Here is a 25,533-nt window from a genome sequence, read left to right as displayed (position 1 = left end):
ACCGTGGAAGGAATAAAAAGTCGCCGTTCCTCCCAACTACGGCACAACGGTAGATGGAAAAGGCAATGGAGCAGCCAGCGAGCAGGGAGTATAAAAATTCCGTCTTTTGCAACAAAAAAACCCTATTCGGCCGGGCGCGGTGGCTCACGCCTGTAATCCTAGCTCTGGGAGGCCGAGGCGGGTGGATCGCTCGAGGTCAGGAGTTCGAGACCAGCCTGAGCAAGAGTGAGACCCCGTCTCTACTAAAAACAGAAAGAAATTATCTGGCCAACTAAAAATATATATATACAAAAAATTAGCCGGGCATGGTGGCGCATGCCTGTAGTCCCAGCTACTCGGGAGGCTGAGGCAGGAGGATCGCTTAAGCCCAGGAGTCTGAGGTTGCTGTGAGCTAGGCTGATGCCACGGCACTCACTCTAGCCCGGGCAACAGAGCGAGACTCTGTCTCAAAAAAAAAAAAAAAAAAAAAAAAAAAAACCCTATTCACTGAGCATGATTTCAACTTTAAGGTAAGGAAACAAAGTATTTGCTCTGAAGTTAAATATTTGTTAGCAGACGGGTCACAAGTGCAGGCCTGACCTGTGCTTGTGCAGTTGAACTTACTTCCTGGTGCATCAGCCACAGCCGTGTGAGAACCTGCCCTCGCGCCCCGCAAGTCCTGGAAGGAGGAGAGACGCGGCAGACCTGTGCCCCTCATGAGGGCCCAGAGCCGCGTCCGACAAGACTGACCAAGCCCTGCCAGCACACGGCGGTGAGAATGAAAATAAGTGAGTGCTGTTTTAAGCCGCTGAGTTTTGGGGAGGCTTGTTCACAGCATGACAGTAGGAAGTGGCTAACACAACTTTTTGGAAGGAAGAAATGCCAAAATATAGCTAAATATCCAGTTAGTCAAAGGTGTTTTTCAAATTTTGGTCTATGTAGTAGTGGGTGGTATTAGGGAGAAAGTAATCCTGTTCACCATCATCATCTTCACCATCATCATCACCACCATCACCATCACCATCCTCACAGGACCTGAATTTAGCTTTGGACCCACTCATACAGTTTTTCTGGAGTACCTTTGTTGTTTGCACGATTTGGTTGTACGATTGACCATTTATGATGATGTCAGTCATTTCTGTACGTGGATTACAAAAAAAACTGAAACCTCTCACCTTGATAATTTAAACAAACTCTGAGTGTGGCACCCATGGGCATGATTTATGTGTTGGCCGTTGTGCTTCTGAAATAAATCTCCCACGAGGAGATTTTTGACAGGGACGCAGGGGGCCTTGGCACACGTGAGAGGAGGGAGGCAGGGTTGGGGAGGGGGACCCTTCACTGGGAACAGCCGGGCTGCGTAGGTGAGGGGCACGGCTCTGTTTTGGATTTGCAGTCTCAGTGCTCTGCGATGGGAACCATCTGCGCTGGCTGCCTTCCACGCCGCCTGCCCCGCCCCCGCCTCTGTGCGGCTCTTTCAGCCCCGTGGCCACTTTGTCCCCTCACCGGTGCAGGACCAGCTCCAGCCCCCCCGCCCCCCAGCAGCGCTGCCAGGCCGCTGACTTCCAGCTCCTCCGAGAGCCACCCTGCAGCCCTGCACACGCTCCTCCCAGCGCCAGGGCTGGGATTTTAGGGTTCCCTCCCTTCTGAGAGAGACAACTGTGGGTGTGGGGGGACTTGGCAGGAGGGAGCGGGGAGTCCTGGAGGAAGCTGCTGCTGTGGTCCTGGTGGGGCACGGTGGGGGCCCAACGGGAAGGGACAGCGGGTGTGCAGCTGGAGCTATAAGGGCGCCCGAGGCTTCTGGCTGTGTGACTCTGAGAAGGGCTGTCTTTAGGCAAAATATGATCACTCTTCTTGTTTCCTCGAAAGCCCCCACAGCACCCGGTGCCATAAGCAGCCCTCAGCAGTGCTGCAGTGTCACTCACTGACACGTGGCTGCTGCACACAGCAGGGGCGAACATGCATACATGCATGCACACATGTGCATACACACGCACACACACACATGCACGTGAAGCACATCCAGGTGCCAGGCGGTGTAGCAGTTCACTCGTGTTATCTGTGTGATTCCCTCCCTGCGAAGTGCGCACACCCCACACCCCCGCTGCACAGAGGAGGAAACTGAGGCATGCCGAGGCTGGGTGAGGGTGCAGAGGCACACGCCATGGATGGGCAGATCCAGGTTCATGGTCATTCTGGCCGCACTGTGCCTTTACCTCCCGGACAGGGGACACCTTCACAACAGCAGTGACAAGACTGTATTTAGCTGGACAGAAAAGACCAATTATGGTTTCAATAGCATATTTTATTTTAATCTAAGAAAAGTGATTAAATTCAAAGGTCAGAGATATAAAAGATTTTCCAAAAAGTTTGGGATTATAACTGTTTCTTAAACAGTGTGACAAGTACTTGAGTCGGGTTGTGGCTCCAAAGGCTCAGCTTTCACTTCTGCGCAGTTTTAGTAAGCCGCCCCCTTCAGTGTCGTCACGCATGGCCACTCACGTCACCCTACATGCCGCATTTTGGGTGATTTGGGGCCATGAAGATCTTTTTCCAACCAGAAGTCTGAGCTGAGACGGCCTCGACTCCCAGGCCCGGCTCTGGGCCCACCCTCCGACTGACAGCTCCACAGGGACAGGGCACGTGGTGTGGCCTCTGCCCGGGTCTGGGACGGGCGGCTGGCATCACACAGAGGCCGGCCCTGCTGTCCCCAGGGTGGGCATCCCATCCCCACCCCCCCAAGCACCTTCCCACAGGCAAGTCCTTGAGGCCTTTGGGATGGAATGAAGGAAACCGTGGGGCCCTGCAGGCCCTTCTCCTTGGCTGGGGCATGACTACCCCCGCTGTGTCTCACTGGGGGGCTGTCCATCATTCCATCATTTCCTCAGGTGGTAATTTTGCCTCCCGGAGGACCTGGGGGGGCCACAGCAGGAGGGAAACAGCCACGTGCCGTGAGGGGGGGCAGCAGGCGTGTGGGGCGGCTCCGTCACCACAACTGGATTCACTTTCCTGCGGGACGGGCCCCTTCTGGGCTGCCTCCCAACAGCAGGAGCCGTTCTCTCGAATTTAATGGCAGGATTCATCTGAGCCCAAGGCAAAACTCAAACAGAAGCTTGAAATGGAAAAACAAAGACAGTTGGAACCAAACTATCACACCAAAAATAGTTTGAAAATATTCTTTCCTACCAGGGAGCTACCTGCATTTAATGGGATTGCTTAGTGGTTGCATAATTCATTGTGTGAGTGCGATCTCTGGAAAGCAAAACAAACACAAAATCCCAAGAAACAAACCAACCTGTGAACGCTAACTGCACGACGGGTCAGCAGCACGTTACGAACCTCTATGAAAACGTGAAGCTCCCAGCACAGCCTAAGGACGCCGCGGGTACCGCAGATTGTAAGTGACGCTCTGGTTAGGGAAAGGATGGCGGATTGCAACCAGAGTGCCTTACGCTAAGATTTCTACTGTTAAAAGGTGTAGGACGGAGAAATTAAGCTTAAATGCATTCAAAATTCATCTCCACCAAGCGCAGATTTCAAAGGTCAGAACAGGGCACATACATTGTATGTGATTAATTTTGCAAAGCCAGCTTTCACAGATCAAAACAGTCTGTTTAAATAGCTCGTTTCTACAAAGTGAATTTACATTTAAAGTACAAAGTGCAAATACTATGTGTTTTTGTTTTTTAAATTGCTCTTTGGTGAGGGAGCTTCCCACATGTCCAGGAACTGCCTTGGCCGCGAGCGGTTCATCCTTGCTTCCTCGGCTGAAAAACACAAACACAGAAAGAGACATCGTGTGAGAAGTTTGCATCACTCGTCTGCGGAGACTGAGACTCGCGTTCTAGGCATAAAATAAGCCCACGTGGCAACAACAAGGGAAAAGCAATGTTTTAAAACAGACACGAGAAGAAAGAGCGCTGCGCCGACCGTTTTAGTCGTAAGGATTCACGAGAACAAGGAAGACTTCCGGGCACTGGGAACTTGCTAGCAGTTTCCCCCTTGACAGAGTTAGAAACACCAGGGAAAGTGGCTCAGTGGGGAAGCTCAGCATTCACTGCAAACGCTGTCGTGGACTAGATATGTTAAACGTTCTAGAGAATCCCCTACCACCATCACCATGGATTCATTATGTAAAAATAAATTTAATAATCTAATTTATGCTTCAAATCTGGTGAGGGCACAGTTGATTTTTTAATATTCTATTTCATCTTTTCCATTCACTATTTTACCCTTCTAAGAAGAACTGTGACCTGAAAAGTTTGTGAATATTGATATATGACTCATTTTTCCAAATGTTCCAATTCTTACCAATATAAGTCAATCCATGCTTCTGTTTTTTTAATTTAAAACAATTAAACTTTAAAATTTAGGAGACTTCTGGGTTGGCTTTTATTCCCGTTGATGAAGATCTGAGGAGGTGACGGGAAAAGAGAATGCATCTCTACACTGAGCTGGCGAGAACCCGTGTTCATCAGTTACGGAGAAGGACAACGCGTCCACGTATTTTCCCAGTCGCTGAAGAGCATCAGAGTTGTTGGAGGGGAGGCCTGACACGGTCACCTGTACAAATGTCGGCTTGACGGTGTAGCTCTGTCACTTCTGAATGGTGACGAAAACGGGAGGCCAAGGCCGCCCGCTCACCTGTGATTAAACACCAGCTTCATGCCCGTCACTTGGCATTTCCCGTCTGTGGTTACTCACACGGTGAAAGGCTTCGAGGGTTGGCGTGACTTCACTCTTCAAAGACACGTTTACCGTCTGCAGTCGCCGTGTCACGCGCAGGCCGCTGCCCGCCCGTCAGGATCCACCCCGGACCCCGTTGCCGGCGTGGCCCCTGGGAGTCAGCACATCCATTCAGGCGCCATGAAAAGAGCCGGAGAAACTGCTCTAGTTTCTTTTCTGAGAAAGAGCAGGAGAGTGGGGCTGTGTGTGCAGTGGGGTCTGCTCAGGGTTGCGCGGCACACACGTGTGCAGCAACCGCCGTCATCCGAGGGAAGCAGCCCTGCGCGGGTCTGTGGGCCCCCGAGGTACCTGCTCTCAGAGCGGCCCTGTTTGAAAGCGTGAGGGATTTGCGGTGGATGTAAAACGTTAAAACCATAAACATTTGCTAAACAGAGGAGAACGTGTCACATGTCTCTCCTAATGAAACGGTTTTAGATCACATCCAAGGTGTGGGTTGGAGGTCTCCGCTTAAATGCAGGGCCCTGCCTTAGGCATGTCAGCCTGACGTCACACAGGTGCAGACAGAATCAACGACAAATTGACGAGGCTCCAGCGAGAGGAGGGTTTTGCCCCGGCTTTGGTGGAAGCCGAAATAAATCCACTCGTGTTTATCTCGTGGAAAATGCCCTCCTTGTGATAGGTCGTGGCCTGGGTCGCTGGCGGTACCACAGTTGCGTCCTTTAATTGCAGGGAGAGGGAGGGACTCAGAAACACCAGCCCGTGTTTATGAGCTCACAGCAGGAACTGAAAATCCCTTCGGGACCCCGACGTTTGTCTCATTAGGATCAGGAGAAAAGAATAGTCACTTGTGCACCCAGAGTGTGCCGTTCACGCACCCCTGAACAAAATGCAAAACACCCAGACAATAGTTTAAAAAAACAACCATTTCCACAAAATAAGGGAACTCAAATTTTTTTTTAAAATAATAAAACAATTGAAATTTTAAATAATTAAAAAATCAGGGCAAAATCTCCACGTCAGTGATTAGGCAAGCTGATGATTTCAGACAGGATTTTTCGAGGCTGTTTCAGTTCCCGCAGGGGTTCCACGGTGCCGCTTGCTGCTCCCGGACTATCTTCTCTTAGAAAGACCTGTCCTTTGCAATCGACATAACCCTGAATTTGTATTGTCTATAATTAAACCAGCAAATTATTAAGGCTAAAATAGAGACATACTCACCTGTCTATTGGATGTGCTTTCAGCATTGCCTCTAGGGGCTAGCAGGAAAAAAAAAGATATTATTAAAAATCAAATATTCTTCATTCAATGAAAGGTTCCCTATAATTTCAGGGAGGGTCCGCGTCACTTTACGAAGCTGTTGTCAACTGGCAAATTTCTTTACATGAGAAAAAAAACCAGTTGCCCCTTAGAATCTGAGAGGAATTGGCTCCAGGACCCCGGAATACCCCAAATCTGCGCCTGCTCAGGTTCCTCACGCAGAATGGCGGCGTGTTTGCACTGAACGCACGCACGTCCTCCTGTATACGCAAATCATCTCCAGGTGACTTCCAACACCCTGTGCAATGTACGTGCTCTGTAAACAGCTGCTATACTATGTTGCTCTTTCTTTGCATTATTTTAATTGCTGTATTGTTATTTTTTGTTTTATCTTTTTGAGCATTTTCCATCTGCAGTTACTCGAGTCTGCAGCAGCGGCCTGTGCGGGTGTGGGGAGCCGACTGTATACACCTGGAGCACAGGTGACAAGGAATGCACTGTTAAAGTCACCGTGTAGACATGTCCTGATACCCGAAATGCACTAGTCCAACACCGAAGAACGTTTCACTCCGCCCCAGACTCCAAGGCAAATCCACTGACTGGAGAATGTCTTACAGGTGAGTCCCAAACTCTCCCGGAGGAGAGAGGATTCCTGCCCCGCGGTTCTGGGAATGAAGCCCTAATGCACCAAGCTGACAAGTTCCTTGCAGTCTTTTAGTTTTATATTAAAATCATGGAAAAAATAACATGTTTTGCTCAAAATAATTTTTCCTAAATCTTCAGGTAAAATCAAAGCCAGGAGGAGCCGTGAGGTTAGTTCTGTGGCTTCCCTGCCCAGGGCGGGATGGAGCAGCCCGCTGGGTTGTCTTCTCCCGGGCAGCTTCCCCTTCTGTCCCCACGAGACGTCCCTGGGAAGCACCTGCCCTGCCTCCTGCCGCTGTCTCAGCGCTCGTCCCTCACCCGTCAGCAGCAACCCCGGCTCTCCCACCTGGCTCCCAGGCCCCCCGCAACATTGGACAGGCGGGAGGACAACCTCCACCCAGGGCTGCCTCCTCTCTCCCGCCCCCTCCAGCTCCTCCCCTCCCTCCCCTGCCATCGCCCCCCAGGGCACAGGGGCATGTGTCACCAGGGTCTTCAATCCCTAGTCTGAGACCCAACTTCATTATGTCCATGGGGATATTTAACAGGAGGCTCAAAGGAAACTGGATGGCGCCAGACTGTCACCTGCCCTCTAAAAGCCACTCCTGTCATCGTCCCTTTTCAGGGCGCAGCAGCCCCGCTCTGGAGCTGCCCACGGCCCATGGTTGGTGGCCTCCACTCCTGTCCCCCAACGGTGCCGTGTCACCCGTGAGCAGGTACTCTGGGCTCTGCCTTCAGGAACTTCCCAGAACCTGCTGTCCCACCCGGCCCAGCCGTCCACCTCTGCCACACAGACCCGGCAGAGCCTTCACCCCACCGCTCTGCTCCCCCAGCCCTCCTCACCTGCCGTGTACACCAACAGGGCCTCACGCACCCGTCCCAGGGCCCTGCTCGGCATGCTGGCCAGACTCTCCCAGGTGCTGCCGGGCCAGACACGTCCGCACCTGCTGTCACCCCCAGGGCACTGCCTGTCCCCAGCTCAGACTCCTCTCCACTCCTGGAGCCTGCGGGGCCCCTGCTGTCCCTGCAGGCTGGGTGCCACCGGACACCCCTGGTCCTCCCCCGTGCCTGTTCCGGGTCCCCACCCCACGCACCCCCGGTGGGCCTCTCTGCCCCTCCCCACTGGGCACCCACCCTCCCCTGCACTTCCTTGCACTTCCGTAGCTCGAGTCCCCCCCAAACCATGGCTCTTTTCACTTGTCCGACGGCCTGTTTCCTGCTATAGTGCGGGCCCCAAACGGGCAAAGTGCGTGTCTGTGCTGTGTACCGTGTTGTCATGTCTGGAACGGCGAGCCCTCCGTGACTAGCTGCCAGGGGAACGGATGGGTAGTGGGTAGCGGGGAGAGTCCGCATCCCAAATTCCTTGTTGATGTGTTTATTTCTATCTGCTCAATAAAAAAATACGGATAAAAGAGTAAACTTATTCTACTTTCAAACTTTGTCTTCTCTTGTTATATAGAAACACAATGTAAACAGGGTGAAATACAAATGTATTAAGTAAACTGCAAATATATTAAACAGTAGCTACATCTATTATTTTCTTCAGTTGTAGGTTTCAATGATCTGCGTGTCAGAATAACTGCTGCACTCATCCACCTGGGTTTTCCTGAAATCAGTAGTCCCCAACCTTTTTGGCACCAGGGACTGGTTTCATGGAAGACAATCCTTTCACCGACAGGGGTGGGGGTGGGGGAACTCTGTGGCCCAATTCCTAACAGGCCCCCGAGGTTGGGGACCGTAGCCTGAAATGACTACTTTAGAGAAAAAATAGGTTTTGTGGCTAATAGTTCAAAATTAAAGAATATTAAAGTGATACTTGAATCTATTCTGAGCCAATTTGGCTACTCAGCAATTGCCAGGTTTTTCCTTGGGTTGTTTTATGATTAATATCACTCTCCCTGATACTCAGAGGTAGCTGTAGATTAAAAATAAGTTACAGTAAGAAAAAGTTAATGCTCTCATGTGTGAGGAACAAAAGCCTTGCTATAGAGATGAAAAGAATATAAATTTCATTAATGACACCTGGCAGAATATTTTATGTAAGATGCAGTAGGAAAAAGCACTATTAAAATATATGAAAGGAAAGAAAATAATAAATTACTCATTAATTTTGTTGGAACATAATGTAAATTATCAAAATAAATATGCAGCAATGCTACATCAATAAAAATACATTTCAGTGAGGCTATAGGAGAGAGAGAGAGAGAGACTGTGTATCTCACAACTACTTAAATAAAGTTCAGAACCAGTTGGGACAGTTGACATCATCTGGTATCAGATGACAGTGATTGTTTCCAGGTGACCTTGCAAACAGCAACGTGGCTGTAAGGAAATATGCCTGAAAGAAACATAGCTAGCATGATGATTTGGTGGAAAAAAGATAATTTGGTCAAAAATGAACATTCCCTAATTGCTGAGTTTCTGTGTAATGGTAATTTTGGAGAATTATGGGGGCACGTTGTAATCTTGTGTAATTATTTTTTTCTGAGTTCTTTAGAAATATGTCCTTTCTTGGCTTTATCATTTTTCAGTCATTTTCAGGCAATTATTTCTCTTTTGCATTTTTAATAGCAAAAATTTAGATCAAAATTTTCAATAATATGTCTTAGTTATAATAATTTAAATGCAAACTCTTTTGTAATTGCTTAAAATAAGTGTGATTAATTTAGAAAGTATAGACATTATGATCCCATTTTGTAGGGAAAAATCATAGTACATATATACACAGGCATAGAAATATTGTTTGGAAAGATATGGAACTAGGTCTATTTATCTCTGAGAATTAAGGTCAAATGTTGTGTTTTTTATTTGATTTCTCAATTTTTAGAATAAAAAATTCATGTTCACTTGTGAGAACAATACAAAACAAATGAAACTAGTAGCAGTTTGAATATTTAGAGAGTCCCAACGAATTCCCTCCTGCCTATGTAGGTTTTTCTGACTTTTCATTGTTTGAAACGATACAGGGCAGAAAAAAAATAGCTAATAATAAAATGGGGGGGAGGGACAAACACAGGAGGAAAAAACCTAGAAAAAACTCTGTAAGGAAAATGAAAGGGTTGCAAGATCAGCTAAATATGTGTTCAAATCCCCAATGCTTGTCTTTGACCAAACTGCTACTTTTACCCAATTGTAGCTTATTTTAGGGGTAGATCATGCACTTTCTTCTTGGTTACTAATAAGACAATAAGGCTCAGACACATGTGATTATTCAGAGGGACCCAAAGAAGTTAACTCAAAAGTCTGCAGTAATTTAAACGTTTCTAATAAGTGATGATGACATCAAGAGTGTCCTCTGCCCCGTCATCACGCCCTCTCCCTGTCACGGCCCCTGCGCCCTCCTGCCCTGCCCCTCGCAGGGGGACACGGCATCCTGGCCACACTCCGGCTCAGGCTGGCGGAGGGGGGAGGACGCGGCGAGTTCCACCTGAGCGTCTCTTCACCTGCAGTCGCCTGGGCGGCCCCACCTCTCCTGCTGTCTCCTGCCACGGAAGCAGCATTTCCTTCCCCAGACGGGGAGCTGACGCCCGCGGCACGGTGCGAGCCGCCCACAGCCCTTACGTGACACTGATCGGAAGGAAATGGGGAGTCCTGAGCCACTTGGACCCTGTGTCACCTGTTAGGCAGTGGCACCGGGAAAGATGACCCCCTGGCCAGTGAAGCGTGCCTCGATCTGTCACCGTACGCAGTGCCGGAGTGTCCCTCCCAAGACCTCTCCCTCTGCTGCTGAGAGCCCCACGTGCTCTTCAGCGACTGCTCCCGCCCAGCCTCAGCAGCACGGACGGTCCTGGGAAGCCACCAGCTCCAGCATCCTAAGTCAGGACCCGTTAGTCACAGCAGCCACCTACAGGTTATCGCCCCTCCAAAGTGAGCGTCTGAGGATCCGACTGGTCCATGAAGACAAGTGTCTGAATCAGGTCTGTGGGCCGAGGCCCTGGTGTAGGGACCACGTCTCTTGCTTTACCTGCCGCTGTGACAGCCGAGCCCCGCTGCTGGCGAGAGGCCCCTTCCAGGCTCAGCCAATTCCCAGAGACAGCAGGGAGCAGGCCCCCCCGTGCAAATCACCCCACACCTGCACCTGCCCCCACTGGCCACCCAACCACCTCCTGTAGGGGCAGGCCGGCGTCTGTCCACCCCTCACCCTCCTTCCTAGGGGGGCAAAGGCCCCTGCCCACGTGCCCCTCCAGCCCCGTCTCCGGGCTGGCCCTGCCGGCAACACCTGCCCTCTCTTCTGGGGTCCGTGAGTAACACACTCTTTCCAGCTGTCCTGCGGCCTCATGGCCCAGGGCTGGTTGTGAATAAGATGGAGTGGGATTGGACCTGCAACCCTCTCCAGCCCTGGGGACAGTTTAATTTTAGTGCCACTGTCTCCACAGCGTTAATCGGGACGCGCCTGTTTCCACGTGGCGGAGCTGCGCCAGCCCAGGGTGATTCCTGTCCTGCTGGTCTCGTGCAAGCCCAGCCCCTCCCACACTTGCAAACGGGGCCTTGCCGGGGACAGAAGGCCTAGCAGGACTTCCCAGTCTCGCCCTGTCAGACAGCAGAAGGGCCGCCACATAGCGTGTGTGATCCCCGCACACAGAGCAAAGCCAGGTGGCTTCTCGGTTGCCACGTGGTCTCCAGGGAAGACATCGTCACGACAACAGAAGCGCAAGCGGTCGAGAGAGCCAAGCAAACATCTTCCGAGTAAGGCTCGGTTTTCAGAACTGGCTTCGTGCAGAGAAAGGAGCACGGAGCGCTTCACAGTGACACACGTCTAGCTGGAAGCTAGTTTAGCTGAGTGATGCTCAGTGACTATCAGGACAAGTACTGTGGACACGGAGAAAGGTGAAGGAATACACCATTGCCTTCTAGAAGCCTCATCCAGATCAGCTCCGAGGGTTCATATTTCACCGCTGAGAGTCAGGACCGGCTGGTCACAGACCGCACAGAACCTTAGCGCTCAGCACACGCACACGCTCGCTTTCCCTCCCCAGAGCGCTGCCAAAGGGGACGATAGAACAGAAGAAGCATGAAATACCAGCGAGGGGGGAGGACCTCCCAGCCCCACCCAGCACCCCACTGTGCAAATGAGGAGACTGAGACCCCCGTGGAAGCATCGTGTCCGGCACACACATGTGGCCAGCTGGCCCTGCGGCCCCAGCCTCTGAGACCTGGCTCTCCCACGCGTGTTGCCCATGTGTGAACACGTGGGTTCTGGCTACGGTAGGATTCTCCCTCTTGTAACGGTTGCTCAGTTAGGCCGCCCCCCCCCCACAATTCTACTGGTGAAACTGCTAAAACCACTGCAATAACTGCCCTGCACAATAGCAGCTATTTGACCGCTGACCCACGGGCCTGGATGTCTGGCTGGAGTCCGTGTGCAGGGTCGGGGGTCACGTCCAATGACCCCCAGGTTTGCACTTCAAATGCCAGGAGACTAAACGTGTTTGGAAATGGGACCACTACGACTCGAACGCTAAAGACCCCTGTTCAGATCAGCACTCGGCTCATGTGCAAAGGCACAGGGAGCTCTGCTGACCCCAGGGCAAGTTGCTGCTGGTTTATTATGGTCTATCTGTAACTCTGCAGGCGAGTGCCTGCACTTAAATGGCCTGTCTGGTTTTCCTGGCACCCTCAGACCATAAGGACGACCTGCGGGACGCGGGGAGTGACCACACAGGCACCAGGGCTGGCACGTCCCGAAGGGCAGAGCAAGTTAAAGGCCTTACTGTGGCGCTTCCTCGTGCTGGCTTTGCCCTCCTCCTTGGCGACGCCCAGGCAGCCCATCAGCTCCTGCACAGAGATGGACTTGTCGTTGTTCACATCACAGTACTCCACAAACTTCTTCACACATTTTTTGGGCTTTGATTTTTTCCGAAGGAATCTCTTGAAGGGTTTGATTTCCTTCTTGCCGATGTCCCCGCTGGAATTTTTGTCGAGGAGTTTAAAATACCAGTGCACCACTCTCTCCTCCAGCGTGTGGCTGGGGTCGGGTTCTGCGAGCCTGCGGGGAGCACAGGTTGGTCAGGACAGGGACCACACGGCTGCCTCTCTGCCACGGCTCTCCCCAAACTCACACCCCCCGCGGCGGTTCTCACGGTCCGGAGTCTACGCCTGCGTGTATCATGTACCACTCATCCGATATAACAATTTGTAAAAATTATTTAGAAAAGCAATTTAGTAAACAGTTTTCAAGTTAGTTTCAAAATCGCAGCTGATGCGGGCCAGTGGTACAGATACACTGTTGCCAGTTCAGGGAAATATCAAGTCCTTGAAATGCCACAGCAATAACGCTCTGGCAGCCCCCCCACCGAGCTGATCTGTAGAAGGTGGGCAAGACCCGGGACAAGCTCACCTACATCTACCGTGGAAGTGACACCAAGGTACGGCTACTGAGCACCCAGGAAAACGTTTCTCAGGTTTCAGAAATCGTATTTTGAGCAGTGTGAATGCAACTGATGCTACTCAATCATGCATTTGAAAATGGTTGAGATCGCAAATTTATGGGCTGTGCATTTTATCACAGTAAACAAATCATATTTTGAGAACTTCAAACGTTTCCATTCAAAGTATTTAAAATCCAACCTGTAACTCTGAAGTGCAATTCCAAAGCACGGGGCCATGGGAAGGGGCACCCTCCCCGCTTCCACCCTCCCGGCCTCACCCCACCGCCTGCAGGGACGGCGACCCCGCCCCGCAGAACCCCTGGCAATCACATGGGCGGGGCCTCTGCCCTGACGACAGCGTCCTCTAGGATTCAGATGTGTTACAAGAAAAATACGCTATTTCATGTTTATGGAGAGGACACCTTTTTTTTAGGTCTTACTGTGTCGGAATAAGCTGACGGTCCCAGATATCTAGGGGTTAGACAGACTTTGAGCTTTCCAAATTTCCCCGGCTCCTGGGCCCCTCGCACGCGGCGTACCTGCCGGACGGGGAGGAGGGGTCGGAGACTGCGTGGACCATGTCCGTAGACAGTGCGTCCAGGACGCTGGTCAGAAACTCATGCTTTTTGGCACCAGGACAACCTGTAAAAAAATCGCACATGTTTTCATACTTCACAGAACTCACAACGTATAACAGATGTTTTCTGCAATGAAAAGAAACGTTGTTTCAGTATTTGGAAATTATTCTGTTGGACTACCTCAATATTAAGGAGCTAATCTGAACACTGACAAACACCTCGCAATACGTGTATACAGATATGCAGATTTTGAACCATAGATGCTATTAATTGCGATATCTAACATTTTTTGAATTATCAGGCAAGACTAAGATTCAGTGGCATTCAGAGCTCGTTGATCCTCAGAGCAGCAGCCCGGCGTCAGTGGTACCGCTGCCCAGAGCCACGCGCAAGGCACCTATGCATGGAGGCATCAGGAGCCCTGCTGACACCACGGGGAGAGACGACGAGTCTGGTGGTCCAGGTGGGCCTGAGTGCAGCTCACTGCTTGGAAGACAAAGGAGACGGGGCTGTGTGGGGGGGGTCTGTGCCTGACACCAGGGCTCACACAGTTAAGCAGGTTTAGCGTCTGTGATTCCGAGCTCGGAGCTGACCGTATACGATCCCCAGGGTCCAGGGGTGATGCAGTGATTCAGTTTATCCAAACCTGATGTTCCCCGACAGACCTCTCCATGTGGACGTGGTTGAACTGTCTTTTCCCTCTCACCCACCCTTCTGCAATTCCCTACACGCCATTCCTGGGACAGTCCTCTCTCCCCGAGTTCAGGATAACTTTGTAAAGAAGCTGTCAGCGCATTGTGGGGTCCTTCCCACCTGGAAGCCCCCGGGAGTGCGCTGCTGCGGGGTGGCACCTGGCTGTGGGCAGCCCCCGCAGTCCCCGCGCCCAGGATGGGCACCAGGAGGAACGGGAGCTGTCCCCTCTGTGGCTGTCCCCACCATGGCTGTCCCCTCTGTGGCTGTCCCCTCTGTGGCTGTCCCCACCGTGGCTGTCCCCTCTGTGGCTGTCCTCCAGACACGGAGAAGACACACAGTGAGTGTCCACGGGATAAATACACAAAACAAAGAGACAGAAGGCGCCATCCTTGCTTTACGGATGAGCACACTGGGTTTAGGGAACTTGGTGGCAGGCACTCGTGGACAGTGGGGAGGCAGGGGGGACGCGGCATCTGCGGATCCCACTGGCTCTCAGCTCAGCTTGGTGCAGGGTCCAAAGGGCTCTGTCCTCTCTGTCCACCTGTTCAGGAGCAGATGTCCAGGGCACAGGCAGCAAATCGACTCTTCATCATTTACGTTTTGTTTAACTAAATTTTTTGCTAAAGAAGACCTAGAAGAGTTTGATAGAAGGAAGAGAGAGACATGAGAGGAATGAAGGAGAGAAGCCAATGGACCGGGACTGAGGGGACGGCCACCCAGCCTGCCACGTGCCACGTGCCACGTGCCCGGCCACGAGTCTGGGCAGGCCATGGCGCTGGCTCTGGGTGTCCCTGGGCTCTGTGGCGGCTGCAGACATGCCAGGCAGGTGCTGAAACGTCCAAAGCCCCTGTGCCAGGACGTCTGCTCAGACCAACCTCACCACGGCAAGAAGGAAGTTCACATCACACGGTGAGTGAAAAGCTGACTTCTGCCAAATCTAGATCAATTTTTTAATAACAAAAGCTTTAGATGGTCCCTCTAAAGTCTCTGGGGTCTGCTCAGGGCGTAGAAGACAAGAAGGTCTGTGAAGCCCACGGCAGAAAGACGCGCCCAGCTGGGAGGAGGGGCCATTCCACGACCCTTCCCAGTGGCCCCCAGGAGGACGGAACCCGTCAGCGGACGGCCCACGAGGAGGCCATGTGTGTTCCCGGGACTCTGGGGCAGTGGCAGAACTCGGCAGGGCCCACGGCGGCCAAGTCATTCGGAGACCAACATGTTGATGCAATTAGAGACGCTCTGGTTTTCATAAGTTCCCTTTTGACACTTGAGTTTTGCTGTTATTATTATTCAAGCATATGCTCGTTGCCTATAGCAGGAATCCACTTATGCCCGTTTGCACTTCATTAAATGCACGTCAGAAAACAGATGTGACCCATTAAGGGGGTGGGGCGGAATTTGAGAGTGAAAAGGCCGGTGTTTGTCCCCTTTGCACACAACCGAAAAGTAGATTGCAATCCATAGAGAAACCCACCACCGTGGGGAGGATGTTGCTTTCCAAGAAAATGTAATTTATCTCATTAGGTATTCCCTCGGAAAGAACTAGAAGCCATGGGCTCCAGTGGCTGCAGATGGCCAGTGGCGCTTCAGCCGCTCCCGCCCTGCCATGGCCTGGGGTCAGAGGCTGGGACCCCGCCAAGAGGAGCAGGGACCCGACCCGCAGGTCTGAGGACGCCTCCTGGCTGTGCTTGGGAACACGGGGCAGCGGGAACACGGGGCAGCTGGAACGCGGGGACAGCGGGAACATGGGGGCAGTGGGAACACGGGGGCAGCGGGAACGCGGGGGCAGTGGGAACCTGTGGGAACACGGGACAGTGGGAACGTGGGGACAGTGTGAACACGGGGCAGCTGGAACGCGGGGACAGCGGGAACATGGGGGCAGCGGGAACACGGGGCAGAAGCTCGCGAGGACTCTGCAGAGTGGCCCGTCGAGGACACCACAGCTGCCACGGAGGCCAGTCCCTGTGAATTCCCAACGCTGGGGCACCCTCCAGAGCCCCCCGAGGGGTGCGATGAAGATGAAGGAAAGTCCGTTGTCGGGGAAGGTTAGCGTATTCGATAATCCTCAGCCCCGAGCGGCTGTGAGAGAGAATCACGCCTGTGTCTGGTGCAGTTACGACGTCACTTAGGATACACCAAGGGATTTGGGGCTGTTAATTTAATCATATCCACCCAAATGAGGGACAGCAACACAATGTCTTTAATTAGAAAATAACATGTATCTATTATAAAGCACAGGGTTAGCGTCATATATAAAGCTGTAGGATTCTAATGCAAAAAGGAAAGTTCAACATAAAAGGTATAATCTACTTTTAAAACAAGAAACACTAACTCGAGCCTGCTCGAGTGTTTCTTTAAATCGTGGTATAAGTTACACATCGTCAAGTGACGGATCTTCCTGCCAAGGATCTCATTTCATCAGAGAGAGGCACTTGAGTCCAAAAAGAGAGTATTTTTTACTTGCGTTTACAAAGACACTGAACTTCATCTTGAGTAAAGAAACGGGAAAATGAGTTAGGCTCAGGAAGGCAAAACTGCCACATTTCCGTGCTGGACAAGGTCATTCTGTGTCGTACTCTACGGAGACACACGTGTGGCTGGAATGAGCAGTCAGAGACCACACACGTGAGTCCACTTGCCGCGGGGAGCCCGGGCTGAGGGTCCCCTCACCCCACACGTCCCGGGAACCCGGCGGTGGTGCCGAGACCCAGGGGTGAGCGGGGCGTCCTGGCACTTGCATCATCTGACCGGGTGACAGGGATGTGGGCTCACCTGTGCCCGAGAAGCACGGCTGCTGCGGCCGTGAGGACAGCTGCGTGTGAGACGGGAGTGGCCTGTGTCACCGCCAGATCGGCTGAGAGGACAACCAGGGGCGGCGGTGGCACTTGCTGGGGCTGACTTATTTAAGGGGTGCAGATCCCAGGACGTGAGAGTGGGGTGCAGGGAGGGAGCCAGAGCGGGAACCTGTTGTCCCCGTGTCCCCTCTGCAGTTTGTCTCATGTCACTCAGCTCATGCTTTGATGTTGCTGCTACTCATGGAAAGCTGAGGTCCCTTGTCACAGTCACCCCAGAACCTGCAATGATGCTTCCTTCACTGTGAGGGTGACTGTAGGTCAAAGCTACTCTGAGGGGAAAAAGGGCAAATAAAAATGTAAATTAGAAGAAATAGGAAGGAAAAAAACACAAGAATCCATGGAAGTGAATTTTCACCGTATAGGGAACCACAAAAGTGCCGTGAAAGGAAAGTTCCATCACCAGGAAATGCCCGGCGGGTCTGGCAAGTGGACGAAGGAGCAACATGGCTCGAAGCAAAGAAGGAAACCGCCCTGCGGTGCCGGGGCCTCCCACTGCCAAGCAGGGGAGACGTGCAGCCCCTCGTGACAGCTCAGGGCCAGGGCAGAGACCCTCGTCCCCTGCAGGGGACCAGCCCCCGAGTCTCCTGCTGCCCCTGCCCTCGGGCCCTGGGCAGAGCAGGATTCACGCCCGACAGAGGCCTGCGGGCCGTGGAAGGCGAACGGCCGTGGGACACACCAGCTCGGTTCATTCCCACACTCGCTCCGTCCGCGCTCTGACAGCTTCCACAAATACCATGGTGACAGGGTTGGCGTCAAAACCACAGCGTGGGGGTTCCGAGACGCAACACAAAGTCCCTGCTTACTTTGGGACAGTCCAGCCACAAGTACGTGCTCCAAGTAACTGGACGTGGAACAGCGTGGAGAGGTCTTAGGCCAGCGAAGGTGGGACGCGATGGCAGCCCCTCCACGCACACAAAGTCTCATGTGTTGGACGTCTGAGTCCCCAAAATCCACGCAAGAGGGGCCTCCTACTGCCCTGGCTCCACAGAGGAAAAATGAGCCGACTGACGAAACAGAGAGCAGGTGGCAGTGGGGACGCCGGTTTCCGTGGGTTTGGGACCCTCCGCCTGCCCCAGGGCATCACTTCTGGGTGGAGAGGTTGCCTGTGGGGTCGCGTTTCACAGATTTGCTCAGGACTCTAAGGCAGGAGCTGGGCTCGCTCAGCGGCCTGCATGGTGGCCAAGGGGTGGGGAGAACCCAAAGAGAGGCCCTGGGTGGCTCGAAAAGTCCCTTCCAAAGTCAAGTCCCCAGGGCCCAAGTCCATTGTAACAAGGCGGCCTTTCCCCCGACGAAACTGTCCATCCCCCAGATTCAAACGCACTCCCAGGCCAGGCTTTCTCCACAGTTTTAAGAATTTATCATAGAAAAATTTGAGTAGCCTAGTTTTGTGCTACTATCTGCAAAGTAATAGGGACATATTTTTAACCGTAGAGTTAAAAGTGGGCTCGAAAATGAGACCTTTTGCTGCCTGTAGGGGGTGAGAAGTGGAAATGGTGCTGCTAACAGGCTCCTGGGACCCCTCTGGGAATCTCTGAGCAACGGGCCGATGACGTCCCTTTGCTGCGGGCGAATCCAGTCCTGCCGCAGACTAAGGACATCGCACGGGTACAGACACTACGATGGATCTGAGGCACCGGGATCTTAAGTCCCTTATTTAAACTTTTTCAGACCATATAAACGCAGCTAAGCAGTGTCTACTTTTCTTTATAAACTATCTTTACTCGACGACAGTAGGTATTAAACATGGGCAAATGTTTGATTTGTTCTTTCTCTGTGCATTGTGAGTGTCTGAGAAAGTTCCGGGTGCCACGTAGAGTCCCACTCTGACCTGGAGCAGCACCCATGACTGATGCAGAAGGTCCCACTGTCCCCACGCCGGACACCGCGTATTTGTTTCCTGGGAGAAAGCCCTTTTCCCGTGTTTGCGGGGAGAGGACGGGGGGGGTGGGGTGGGGGGAGGAGGGCACACCAGATAATAACATGTTCATCTGGGGGGTCATTTGCAAAAACAACTAGAGACAAAACTTCACTAACACTCGCAGTTTAAAACACAATCGTCTAGTAGAGAAAAGAAGGGAATCTCTAGGGCTGCCCAGTGAGTCCCGGGGACATAGAGGCATCTGAGAAACAAAGAGAAGGTTGTACAGGGAGGAGACGTCCTTAAACCAAACCCACAAACATGTGTGATCACATTTTGCACTTCCGGGTTAGTGGCACTTGCTGAATTTGAAAAGTCTGCTTACAATCATGGCATCAGCACCAGTTAGCAAGTGCTCGAATCGCACATGCTCCACGCCCAGCCTAAGCACACAGCTCTTTCCACTTAGCACATTCCTGTTCATTAAATGTTGAGCTTCTGAGATTCAGTCCAGGCAGAGATTTTCCCCTGAAGCGCTATTCAGGCAGCGTGGCCAGGGCCTGTGGGGTCCAGCACTGCCCCGTGATGGGCTGTGCACAAAGCTTCACACGTGCTGTTGGGGCACACGTCTCTGACACGCAGCTTCTACCCACCCCCACGCTCAGGCCTCCCTAGATCTGGCAAAACTGGTATTTCAGAGAGAGAGAGAGAAATCGAGGCCCAGGTCACACCGAATTTATTTAGTGGCACATTGAGACTTACACTCGAGAACTATGACCTCACTGGGGTGCAGGAGGGCAGCATGGCACCCACAGATAAAAACGCACTGAGTCCTTGCAGAGCTCTGGTTGCTGGTCCAGAGGCTGCCAGGCAGCAGGGGACAAGGGACAGGGCCTGCCCTCTGGCCACCCTGTGCTGGGGGCGGGGCAGTGGTGTCAGACACAGAGAACCTCCTTGCTGATGTGAGCAGGCCACCCTCTGCCCAGGAGACCACCTTGGGCAGAGGGAAAGCCCCTGCCAGGCTGGGCCTGGGGGCGCCTGCCCTTCCCTCGTGCTATACAGGGCCCAGGGCAGCCGGCGTGGAGCAGGCTGGGAACAGCAGTGGGGGGTGAAGTGGGGTGAGGGGGGCCTCGGGAACTTGGGGCTTCTGCGAGTCACAGAAAGGAGTTGGCACCTGGTCTGAAAGAAAATTGGAAGCCACCAGGACACTTGGAGAAGTGACACAATAATGTGATGTCTGTTCTGCAAGTGCCAGGTGCCCGGACTGCAGGTCACAGAGGGACGGGCCCGGGCAGGAGGGAGCCCAGAGCGAGGCTTCCGCATGGCCCAGGAAGGGTGGCCGAGGCGGAGCCCCAAGTGGGGCCCACAGAGGCCGAGTGAGACAGGCTCGGGGGAGCCACGGAGGCAGAGTGTCTAGCATTTTGGGGGTTCGGTTGTGGCCGGGCTGGCCGCGCCTCCTGAACAAGCATCCAGAGACAGGCGCAGGGCGGCCGGCTTTGATTCGGTCCCCAAACCCATTCCCGCAGGAGAGCCCCATCCCACGTTTCTGTAGCCATAGAAACGGGCACGAGATGGCATTTCCTAAGTGCCCCACTTTCTCCACTAAGCACGTCACATCTATCGGTCTATCGTCACACCTCATGTTACATCTGACACGCGCCTTTTACTGTTAACGTTCTGCACAGTTCAGACGTAAGGAGACTCAGGCAGGTGAGGACGCTGCCCGCAGGTACGGGCCTTCTAAGGCTCACGAGGCACCTGCGGCTTACACGGGGCCTCCACATGGAGCCTGGTTATCCAGTCACCGTCCACAGCGACGATGTCGGGACCCCAAGGCCTGGGCTGCAGAGCACAGAAGCCAGGGCCCCCGGCAGGGGTTTCGAGACAGACCCACTGAGCACAACCACAGACGTGCTTCTTAAGCACCACGTGATGGGGAAAAAGTCCCAGCCAATGACGGTCAAAAGTGTATCCATCTCATACCTATTCCCACTTTTAAAAAGGCACTAAGGAAAAAGCATGAAACTGTTCAATCTTAAGAAAAAAAATCACTATTCTTGTGTATTAACTCTTTCTATGTTTTCTATATTCATATATTTTCTGTTTATTTTCATATTCCTAGATTTTTCATGTTTTTTATTATTCTAAAAGAATTTCATAGGCTTTAGATTGTGCTTTGATGAGTCAACACTTAGTGATACGCTGATAAAAACCAGCACGTACTGGAGTCGGTGCCCGACGGGATCAGGAACCCGCCCCAGTGAGGGTGTGAGCAGAGGAAGCGCAGACTCGGGACCTGCCTGCTCTGGGCCAGCCCCGTCCCACCCTCGGACCCCGGGGCCACCCTGGGGCAGCCTCCCTACGGTTCTGCTCACTGCAACAGTCCAGGGATTCCTGGCCTGTGACTTTAACACTCTTTGGGTGAGGTGGTCCAAGTCCACGATGTGCATTAGGAATTTGTCACAGCTAATAAGCTCACCGTGAATGTCCATCTTGGAGACCAGCGTGTGTGTTTCTGGAGCCGCCCCTACATTTCTCGGGGACATTCTGTCATTCAAACATTTATTTGATAACTATGAGCAACACACTTAGTAAAAAGCACCACTTTTGCCCTCAAGGAGCTTATAAAATAGAGGATTACAGATGAAGACTAGAGGGTTTGTGGTGACATAAGATCAAAGTCAAATTGGTATTAACCGGATGCACAGAACGTCCACAGGTGTCATAAACTTGGGAACTGCGTGGTGCTGGCATTTCAGGAGAGACCAAAGCCCACATCCTGCCGTCTGCGGAAGAGCATGTGTTTGAGGACAGATGTTTGATTGTTTTAAGGAGTTTTCTCCAATAAATACTTTTGCCACGTATTAGGATCATTCCTGGTGCCCTACAAGAAAACCTTTTCTGATTTGCAGAACTTTATTCTCACTCTCAGTGTTACTCAACAGCACAAAACATCTACTGCTGCTTGGATTTTCTCCTGAGCAAAATTTATGGAACAATTCCAAACTGACAACGAAAGTTTTAGGTGGAACGTTTCAGAGACGACTGGAAAAGTGGAACTCTCACCGTGTATTCTCACAACATTGGAACGCCTGCAGCACTCCGGGAAGCGACTTGCACTCCAGTGTCGTGTGACCGAGTTGCTCAGGGGCTGCCCCCAACCCCTGCGCTGAGAAGCAGGACCGAGCTGCTCGATGGGACAGAGCGCGTGAGCTGCTACTCAAAGGTAAGGAGACCGAGAAAGGGACGAGAAGGCCCACGAGAGTCGGCGTCCAGCAGGAAGGAAGCTACGCACAAGCTCAAGGCATTTGTGTTTCACAAAAGACCAAGATCTGTGCGTGTTCATGTGACACTGGAAGAATTGTGCTGCTGCGCTGCGCAGGGCTTGAATCTGTAAAGCAGCGTTCCACATCCATCACCGCCGCGCCCTCCACGGACGGACGGAGCGGCGCAGGCCTGCGTTCCCGAGACTATTTCTGGTCATTTATGCAGGTGCCACGCCCCCTGCAGGAGCGAAGCCAGGGCTGGATGCTGTACATACAGGTGCTAACTAAAAGGCTTTTGGGGTCTTAAAAACCAGTCACAGCAGTGTGACTAATGTAACTACAACAGGGCTAACGACAGTAACAGTGTAGCCCACGGTTCTCAGCACTGACATCGATGCTGTTCCTACTGCAGCGGGCAGGTGGCTCACCTAACAGTGTCACCTCACCCGACAGGCCACCTCACCTGACAGTGTCACCTCACCTAACAGGGCTACCTCACCTAACAGGGTCACCTCACCTAACAGGGCTACCTCACCTAACAGTGTCACCTCACCCGACAGGCCACCTCACCCAACAGTGTCACCTCACCCGACAGGGTCACCTCACCTAACAGGGTCACCTCACCTAACAGGGCTACCTCACCTAACAGTGTCACCTCACCCGACAGGCCACCTCACCCGACAGTGTCACCTCACCCGACAGGGTCACCTCACCTAACAGGTCACCTCACCTAACAGGTCACCTCACCCAACAGGGTCACCTCACCCAACAGGTCACCTCACCTGACAGGGTCACCTCACCCAACAGGTCACCTCACCCGACAGGGTCACCTCACCTAACAGTGTCACCTCACCTAACAGGGTCACCTCACCTAACAGGTCACCTCACCTAACAGGGTCAAATGGAGGTCAGCAGGGCAGACAACGCCTCATTCTTCTCAGGCTACACAACCTGGGCAGACACCTGGCCAGGTGCAGGGTGAGCTCTGCCTGCAAACACCAGGCAGTGCAGTGCACACACGTGGCTGTCACTCTGCCCCATCTGACAGCCTCGCATCTGCCTGTCCCTGCAGTGCACACACGCGGCTGTCACCCTGCCCCGTCTGACAGCCTCGCATCTGCCTGTCCCTGCAGTGCACACACGAGGCTGTCACCCTGCCCCGTCTGACAGCCTCGCATCTGCCTGTCCCTGCAGTGCACACACGCGGCTGTCACCCTGCCCCGTCTGACAGCCTCGCATCCGCCTGTCCCTGCAGTGCACACATGCGGCCATCACCCTGCCCTGTCTGACAGCCTCGCATCCGCCTGTCCGTGCAGTGCACACACGCGGCTGTCACCCCGCCCCGTCTGACAGCCTCGCATCTGCCTGTCCCTGCAGTGCACACATGCGGCTGTCACCCCGCCCCGTCTGACAGCCTCGCATCCGCCTGTCCGTGCAGTGCACACACGGCTGTCACCCCGCCCCGTCTGACAGCCTTGCATCTGCCTGTCCGTGCAGTGCACACACGCGGCTGTCACCCTGCCCTGTCTGACAGCCTCGCATCTGCCTGTCCATGCAGTGCACACACATGGCGTCACCCTGCCCCGTCTGACAGCCTCGCATCTGCCTGTCCATGCAGTGCACACACGCGGCTGTCACCCTGCCCTGTCTGACAGCCTCGCATCTGCCTGTCCATGCAGTACACACACGCGGCTGTCACCCTGCCCTGTCTGACAGCCTGGCACCTGCTTGTCCATGCAGTGCACACACGCGGCTGTCACCCTGCCCCGTCTGACAGCCTCGCATCTGCCTGTCTGGGGAGGGAGGAAAGTCCGGGCAGGTTGCTCCAGGCCTGGTGATGGTACCAAATATGCACAAAACAAACAGCCCAGAAAGAGCTGAACTACGTCCAGATGTTCAGGCAAAGACTTGTGTTCTGTTTCTTTTTTCCCCCCACACATGGAGTTTAAGGAATGCTTTCAAGTCAAAGAGAGAAACTTTCCTTTCCAAACTCCCAGTTCATTTATTTTTACTTTCAATAGTGTGCCCTACAATACCGCCCCTTTTGTATCTTTTATGAGCAATTCAAGAAGGAATATAAGTACTAACAAGATAGACTCTCCATTTATTTAAAAATCACAAATCTCTAAAAATTCATTTGCTATTGTTATAAAAAATAAGCTTCCCCTCTATGACGTACTAGTAAATTATAGTTTGCAGCTACAATGACCTTGGTTTGATTTCAGGTGAGGTTACATTTTACTAAACTCCTAAAATATCCAGAGCAATGAGTGTGTCCCGAGTGCACGGCAGGGCTCAGTGAAAGGCCGCTTACGTTGTCTTTGTCAGTGCAGCGAGTTACAGAAGCTCGAGTGGTGCGTGTCCCCTGGGGGCCTGGAAGTGGTGGCCCTGTGGCCCCCCCCAGCAGCCCTGCACCTGCGGAAGCGCCTGGCCTCACGGGCCGCTGCCTCCCAACTGCCCGGTTCTCCCCCGCGTGGCTCGGTGACCTGGCCAGATCTCCCCACACCAGCAAGCCCTCGCATGGGAGCAGGGTGACGGTCCCTTGGAAAGGACCGCAGCGCCAACCACACGGTCTGGTGCACATGTGGGCTGTGAGGGACTGGCGAGAAGGATGGCTGGGGCTGGGATGGTGACAGGCAATGGCCCCTTGTCCCCAAATCAATCAATGAGTGACCCAGGGTTTAATTACCTATGTGCAGGTAAGAGTTACCTCTTCAGAAACCCAAACACAAAAATGAAGCTATGCCTTGCACCCCCAAAAAAAGAAGGAGATCCCCAAGAAACCCAACCCTTGCTGCTCCCGAGAGAAACAGTCCCCGGAAGTCGAGGCTCCCTGCTCACGCAGGCTGTGATGTGACTGAATTCAGCCATTAATTATTAACCAACTAGGTGACAAAAAGCCTCCTGTCATTAAAAAATTCAGGTGAAGATGTTTTCAAAAATTCGGGATCATTGTACTAGCTCGTGTTTACAAAGCGTCAGGTCTGGAATTGCTGGGTGAGGGGACGGTGCTCATCTGTGATTGTCGTGACAGGCAGTGACCCTTTGAGGCTGCATTTGGAACCCGGAGCCTCTTGGCCACTAGTCACACACACAGCAGCTCCTCCTCTAGGGCTGTCACTGTCATCAGACCAGACAGTCACGAGCTTGGCTGAGGAGGCCACAGCTCCACGTGCAAGTTCGGGAAACGGCAGGTGCTTGAAGAGAAGATGGCACGGGTGCTTCTCCCCGGGATCCACAAAGACTGCGACTGCGAATCCTACCCTCCTTGGAAAAATACTACAGTAGGTTTGAAACGCGAAGCAAAACCAGACAGAAACAAATAAACCACATCAATTCTGTATTCCTTAAACATAA

General features: G+C 52.8%; 1 protein-coding gene across 1 annotated transcript in view; it reads right to left on the bottom strand.

The window, feature by feature from the left end:
• Positions 1 to 2,268: 2,268 nt before the first annotated feature.
• Positions 2,269 to 25,533, bottom strand: part of SMOC2 (SPARC related modular calcium binding 2) — a 136,932-nt gene continuing 113,667 nt past the window's right edge. Inside the window, exons 10-13 of the mRNA XM_045544735.1 lie at positions 13,469 to 13,571; positions 12,273 to 12,547; positions 5,884 to 5,921; positions 2,269 to 3,746 (exon numbers count right to left, since the gene is read on the bottom strand). Of these exons, the coding sequence (XP_045400691.1) occupies positions 3,729 to 3,746; positions 5,884 to 5,921; positions 12,273 to 12,547; positions 13,469 to 13,571 (434 nt within the window). The 3' untranslated portion in view covers positions 2,269 to 3,728. The remainder of the gene's footprint in view (positions 3,747 to 5,883; positions 5,922 to 12,272; positions 12,548 to 13,468; positions 13,572 to 25,533) is intronic.

The sequence above is a fragment of the Lemur catta genome, chromosome 2 (genome assembly GCF_020740605.2).
Source record: "Lemur catta isolate mLemCat1 chromosome 2, mLemCat1.pri, whole genome shotgun sequence".
In the NCBI taxonomy this organism is placed as follows: Eukaryota; Metazoa; Chordata; class Mammalia; order Primates; family Lemuridae; genus Lemur; species Lemur catta.
Note: the sequence above shows the minus strand (reverse complement) of the source record. Positions and strands in the feature narration are given on the sequence as shown.